Below are 6,546 nucleotides of genomic sequence, written 5' to 3' on the forward strand. Positions count from 1 at the left end.
TGGCTGGGGACGTGCAAGGTCAGGTCGTTCCGAGAATCGGGGCTGGAAAGAAATCTTGAGGCCCAGAGCACTCAGAGATTTCCAAGCACTGGGTTCGTGAAGGTTTCCACGAGCCTCTTATCTACCTAGTTCCGGGGGAATTAGTGGTTGTTACTGTAGGAAGAAGGCTGGTCCTTCTCGAAGCCCGGGCCGCGGGATGGCTTTGGTGTACGGGGGAAGATGGTGGGTTCACCCGGCTCTCCGCCCTCGGGGCCTCCAGCTGCCTGCCACGCCAGAAGGACGCGCGGCCAGAGCTGGGACCTCCGCCCTCCCCCGCAGCGCCAGTCTTTGGAATCTGGCGTCGCCCCCACCTCGCCCGTCAAAGCGGGGGCACCGCAACGCTGGGCCCCGCCGCCATACCCAGGCCGCATGGGGGTGGGGAAAGAAGTTGGCAAAGCTCGGCCTCAGGATCTGCGCCCCCCGTGAGAGGGCAGAGGGGAGTCGTTTCACCCAGTCTCTCCCCAACTGGGGTCTCGGGGAACACGCGGTAATTGCCCAAAACCCCGCCCTCTGTGAGAGGCGAGGCTGCGGGGCTGCCGGGACGGTTTGAGGACCGGGCCCGGCCGGGAAGACCTTCACCCCCCCGGCCCCCAGTTCCACTCCCCGCCGTCTCCCAGCGCTACCACTTCAGGCAGCCCACTCGGCCCGGCCTCTCCCCGCGCCCGGACCACCCCCCATGGGGTGCTCTCACTGCGCAGCGAGTCCCTCCGCTGCCTCCTCCCAGCCCAAAATGGCGGCGGCGGCCACCGATCCTTCTCGTCGCCTTTCTCTAGGGCCGAGGATCCCTCCGCACCCACAGCCCCGCCCCTCTCGGCCGGATCTATTTTCTGACCCGTAAAGATTAACGCCATCAATGAACTCTTCAATTGATCTCGGAAGGCGGGTTCTGTTGTGCTTCCGCACAGCTAATCGTTGACGAAAGTGAAAATACTGGCAGGCAGTTTGACCAATCAAAGAAGGCATCGGTGAGCGCGGGCCGCCACTCGCGCAAGGGCAGATGGGTTTTGGAGTTCTCGGTCTGACTGTAGACGTGACAGGCTCTTCATCCGGCTTTCCAAACTAGAAGAACTACAATCCCCAGCAGGCGCCGCGCTACCAGGTTGTCCCCTCCTCCCTCCCTTAGTGCCTGAGCGGCTTGACCAGAGCTGCTGTATCTGCCCTAAGAGGTAGGGCTGAGGCTCTGGGAACTGCACAGACAGGCGGTCGGTCGCACAGAAAGACACACAGATATAGTCGTGTGCGTAGTCCTTGACAGCAAATAGGTCAGTTCCGCCTTTGCAAAATCTCCTTTCTCGGACCACTTCCCCTCTTCCAAGGAATCCATCCTTATTCCAGTTGGGCTACCCTTCCAGCTGCATTTAGTGTGAAGACTTCTTCCCCTTTCCTGTTTCCCCGTCCTGAGAGGAAGGAGAGGGGGAGGCAGGCCAGGCCCAGGAGATAATAAGGCTTCAGCCCTGGGCTCCGCCCAGGCCACATCTGTGTTTCTCGAGGTGCTGAGTTTGCGAGCCCAGCCTGAGGGGGCTGGGGGTGGGGTGCTGTCGAGGGGGCTGGGGGTGGGGTGCTGTCACGACTGGGGCCTCTGGAGGCAGTGAGGAAAGGACCCCTTGGAAAGCCTGCTCCGTATTTTCTTGTTCCAGCCGCTGACCCACTCCACCGCCAGCCTCTCTAGGTCACTGCTGTATCTTCACCCCCCTGGGCCAAGACCTTTCCCCCTTTGGTTGCTGGGGGAACAAAGCCCAGGACTAGGTTCCTAGCGGCCAGCCTGGGCCTCAGTGACTTCCAGAAGGACAGCCTAGGATGTAAGCCTTGGCCTGGGGCCTGAGGGACAGGACTGGGAGGATGGCCCCTTGCTGGCTGGAGGTGTGAAAACCAGGGTGTGGAGGCTTCAGCACCTTCGTTTGATAATGACGATGTGCAGGTCTGATGCTCAAAATGGCTGCTGCTGAAAAATTCCTGGGCAGCCAGTCTTCCTGAAAATTCTCCTTTAAGACTTAGCTCTCTGTTATTTAAGGCAGGTGTCATTAGTTAGAAGCATCTGCTGAAAGATTTGGAGCAGAAGAAGGTGGCTACTCCGAACCAGACCAACTGTAATACAGAGTCACCAGCAGCCCTGGAGGAGGCCAAGGTAAGCCCCACCTTCCCAACCACCTGAGTGCCCCCACACGGATCCTGCTAACTGGGATCCTGGCCGCTTGTCGCAGGTGTGTTGGCAGATCTGAAAACCAGTATGTCTAACCGAGTCCTTATGCCAGGATGCCAAATCTGTCCTATCTCCTGAAATCCTAGCAGCCCTTCAAGGTAGGAATTATTGTTTGCGTTTCGAAGAAGCTCAGGTTATCAGAGCTGAAATACCTTTTCTAGGTTCATGCAGTCAGCAAACAAAAGATCCACGGTTTAAACTTAGGGCCTTCTGACACCAGAACCCTGCCTTGCATTTTGTCAAGGCTGGGAACCAAGTCTGACACAGGGAAAAGAGTTTGAGCAGTTGGTTCATAATTTAGGATGGGGGTTGGGGTTCACAGAGCATCCAGGAGAGAGGGAGAGACAGATTGTGTCAGGCTCTCAGGAAACCTTCTGATCTGGCAACAGGAACCCAGACTTTCTCTGCCCATGCTCTCTCTCGCTGCACCCACCTTGCCTATTCTCCCCGAGTTGACAGGTCCCTGTAGGTGAGGAGGGGACTCAGCTCCTCTAACCTACACTACCTAGCCACTTGCAGTGTTTTCTGGAGTTAATTTGGAGTTCATGACATGTCAGGGTTAGAAGTTCATAGAGGGCAGATGACTCACCCAGATCACACAGCTTATCTGCAGTAGTGGGAATGGTGGTAAAGGGACAAGCCTTCAGGAGGGAGGCAGCATGTGGGGCTGAGGGGCAGGGATGGTTTGGGTGAGGGGAAAGATCATGAGGGGACACATGCTGAGGGCTGGGGGCAGGTGAATGAATGTGCACACACAAGCCGCCTTGTCTTGGCACTGCCAGGGGCCTTGCCTCTTCTGGGGTGGGGCAGAAGCTCTGTCTCAGTTGGCTCAAGACACTGGTGGAGACAAGGCCTGTTCCTGATTGACGATCTCCCTGCAGGTGAAGTAACAGTACAACACAACAAACAAACATACACACATACTCCGTACACACTCTGACATACGCCATCCCAGATGAAGGCGAGAACCTCAGGGCCTCCAAAACACGCACAACACACCTCCAGCTCCTATAGGGCTGCATACACCCCCAGTGTACGGACCTGTGCTCGGGTATCTCTGAACTGTGGTGTGCATTGTAAGCAACATGCCAATGGTAGCAGTTATTATTAGAGTTCCCCAAACCACAGACATAGAGCAATTCATTCCCCATCCCCCACACTGAGTGCTCCCACCCTTACCACGACGGAGATAAACAGATGCTCTGCACACACACTGTCTTGACAGAATCCTTTCCACCTCTTAGATAAGTTCTAGAATGCTCTCAGCTGCAGACTGGAGGTTCACCCTTCCTCTCCCTAGCAAGGGCCTCTTTCCTGGTGCTCATGTCAAAGAGGGATACCAACTTCTGCCTGGAATAAATACACTCCCATCTTCTTGACTCTAGACCAACAGAAAGGAGCGTCTCATGTCTCAGTGTCTGTCTGTTTGGTTTTTTTTGGTCTCGGTGTCTTTTGAATCCCCCTCTCTTATGGGCTTTATGTCATTTAGCCTGTTTATTGAGCACTTACCTTGGGCCATGCAGAGGGACATAGTGGTGGACCGGACAGACAAGACACATTCTTATAGGAAGAAGACAGATGGTAAATGGTATTGTGGTAGATGCTACACGGGATGTTAACTGGGTCACACAGTGATGGTGTCACTGGGAAGGGGAGATGGGGGGATCTTTAGATAGGGTTGGGGGGGACCTCTGAAGAGGTGACATTGGCACCAAGCCCTAAGGAATCAGCTATGCAAATAGCTGGAAGCAAGATCGGCAACATAATTTGTAGGCCTTGGTGCAAAGGGTTCTTTATTCAAAAATTGTTTAGAAGTTCAAGACAAGAACAGCAGAGCATAAAGCAAAGTGTGGGGCCTTTCCGAACAGAGGGGGGGTGAGGGGCTCTGAGGTTGCTTACCCACGAAGGCAACTCTGTGGAAAAGACAGTCTTTCTAGGAAGAGGGCTGATCAAGGAAACACAGCAGGAGCCACTTCCCATCCTGTGTCCTCTTTCGCCGCCTTCATCCAAACAGTATTTATTGCACGCGTGCTCTGCGAGGCACAGGACAGCGACTGTTGGAGGCACTGAAATTCCGGAGTGAAATACACCAGCAGAATTCCTGCTGTTTTCATGAGTTTACTTGGGAAGCGTGGGGGGGGGGGGGGGGGGCAGCAGACAGGAGCCCATCAACCAACAAATAGTGGCAGAGGGTGAGAGGCTAGAGAGGGACCCAGGGTCAACTGTGGGAAGGTCAGCCTCAGGCCGGCTGGTTGCAGAAGGGTTCCAGCACCAGGGACAGGCTGGCTGTGATTCACTCTTCCTTGTCCTCTCTGTTTAGACCCCTGGTGCTCCTGGGAGCCCCCAAACAGCCCCCGAGCCTCATGACCCTGGTAGTTCCCTGCCCCTGACACCCCGGAGAGAGTGCCACTCAGAGGAAGAAGATCCGACTGGGGCTGGCAGTGGCCTGGGCTGGAGCGGTAGGGGCTCCCGCGCCCAGAGCCCAGGGGGCAGCTCGGCCCAACACCCAGGGGGCAGCTCGGCCGAAGCCACGTTGGGCCGGAAGAAGCCCCGCAGGAGACCGTCCAAGCGCAAACGCCACTGGCGGCCCTACCTGGAGCTGAGCTGGGCCGAGAAGCAGCAGCGGGATGAGCGGCAGAGCCGGAGGGCCTCCCGGGTCCGCGAGGAGATGTTTGCCAAAGGCCAGCCCGTGGCGCCCTACAACACCACCCAGTTTCTGATGAACGACCGCGCCCCTGAGGAGCCCAACCTGGAAGTGCCCCACGGGGCCTCCCCCCCGGGCTCCAGCGGGGACAGCGACGCCGGAGAGGGCGACGGGCGCTGCCGGGCTCACGGCGAGTTCCAGCAGAGGGATTTCTCCGAGGCCTACGAGCGCTACCACACCGAGAGCCTGCAGGGCCGCAGCAAGCAGGAGCTGGTCCGGGACTACCTGGACCTGGAGAGGCGGCTCTCGCAGGCCGAGGAGGAGACCCGGAGGCTGCAGCAGCTGCGGGCGTGCGCCGGCCGGCAGCCCCGCCGCCGGGCGGAGGAGCTGACTGCTGAGGTCGAGAGGCTCCGGACCGAGAACCAGCGGCTGCGGCAGGAGAACGCCCTGTGGAACCGAGGCGGCGGCCACTAAGTGGGACCCCTCAGCCAGGGTGCCCCGAGGACCAGGTCCCATTTCATTACGCGCTCAGGCCAGCTGCCGCTCGGGGAGGCAGGTGACAGATGAAAACCACTGCCAGCACCCCTGTGCCCCCTGAGAACAGCGAAAGTAGGTTCAGCCTTCCACCTCGTCATTTCCCTAATTTGTTCTTTGATGTCTTCTTATTTTTCACAAAGAAATTAAATGATTTTCATGAGCTCAAATGGGAGTGGCTAGGACTGATTTCACTAGGGCTGCTCTGAGAATCAGAGCATATGTGTCCCCGAGAGGTTTGGGACGGGGGTCCCAGTCCCTGCCCTGCCCCAAGCCTGGGAGGCCTGCAGACCTCTGTATTGGGAAACCACCAAGGCCTCCAGGATGTCTGAATTCCGCTCTGTGTGTCCAGGAACAATCAGACTGCCCTGAAGGTTTTATAGAGGAGGAGGCAGGGGTGGGGTGGGGCTCAGGAACCACCGGGTTCGGCCAGAACTTGACTTCAGATGCCAGATTGCTGTGAGGGCCTGGGGGTGTCCCTGGAGGAGACAGGGCATGATATCAGGAGGGGTTCCTTCAGGGTTTGTTCCCAGGCTCCCTGCATTCTCCCTGTCCTCCCCCCATAGTGCTGGATGAGGTCTGGACGGCGTGTGTCTCCTTGTCCTTGACAGCCCCCACCCCACCCCCGTACCTGGAAGCCAGTGGTTGGGCAGGAGGTTAGTCATCACTTTTGCCCCCTAACCTCCTGGAAGGGCACTTACAAGTAAGCACTCAAGAGAAGTTTTCTCTCTCTCTCTTTTTTTAAGGTTTTATTTATTTGAGAGTGCGTGCGCACGCGCGAGTAGGAGGGGCAGAGGGAGAGGGACAAGCAGACTCCACGTTGAGCGGGGACCTGAATGCAGGGCTGGCTCCCACAACCCTGAGATCCTGACCTGAGCCAAAATCACGAGTGGGATACTTAGCCGGCTGAGCCACCCAGGCGCCCCAAGGGAAGTTTTCTCCTAATGGAAAAAAAGCCCAAGAGGCGAGGGTGGGCAGCAAATCAGTCCTTAGCAGAGCTGGTGGCCTGGCTTCCTTGGCGCTCACTGTGCGTCTGTACCTCCCGCTCCTTTGCCGAACCACCTGTGTGCCCCGTCCCCGCTGAGGTGAGCCCTCACCTGTCTGCAAGATCGGGATAATGCGGACCCCC

At 57.6% G+C, this 6,546-nt stretch overlaps 1 protein-coding gene across 1 annotated transcript; it reads left to right on the top strand.

Moving 5' to 3' along the window:
* Positions 1-219: 219 nt before the first annotated feature.
* HEXIM2 (HEXIM P-TEFb complex subunit 2) lies at positions 220-5,587 on the top strand. Its single transcript, XM_035027485.1, is given in 3 exon segments — positions 220-414; positions 2,051-2,164; positions 4,560-5,587. Coding segments are annotated over 3 exon segments (1,107 nt in total). The 3' UTR covers positions 5,358-5,587.
* Positions 5,588-6,546: the final 959 nt, after the last annotated feature.

This window comes from Mirounga leonina, unplaced genomic scaffold (assembly GCF_011800145.1).
Source record: "Mirounga leonina isolate KUSES-001 unplaced genomic scaffold, KU_Mleo_1.0 Mir_200, whole genome shotgun sequence".
Classification (NCBI taxonomy): domain Eukaryota; kingdom Metazoa; phylum Chordata; class Mammalia; order Carnivora; family Phocidae; genus Mirounga; species Mirounga leonina.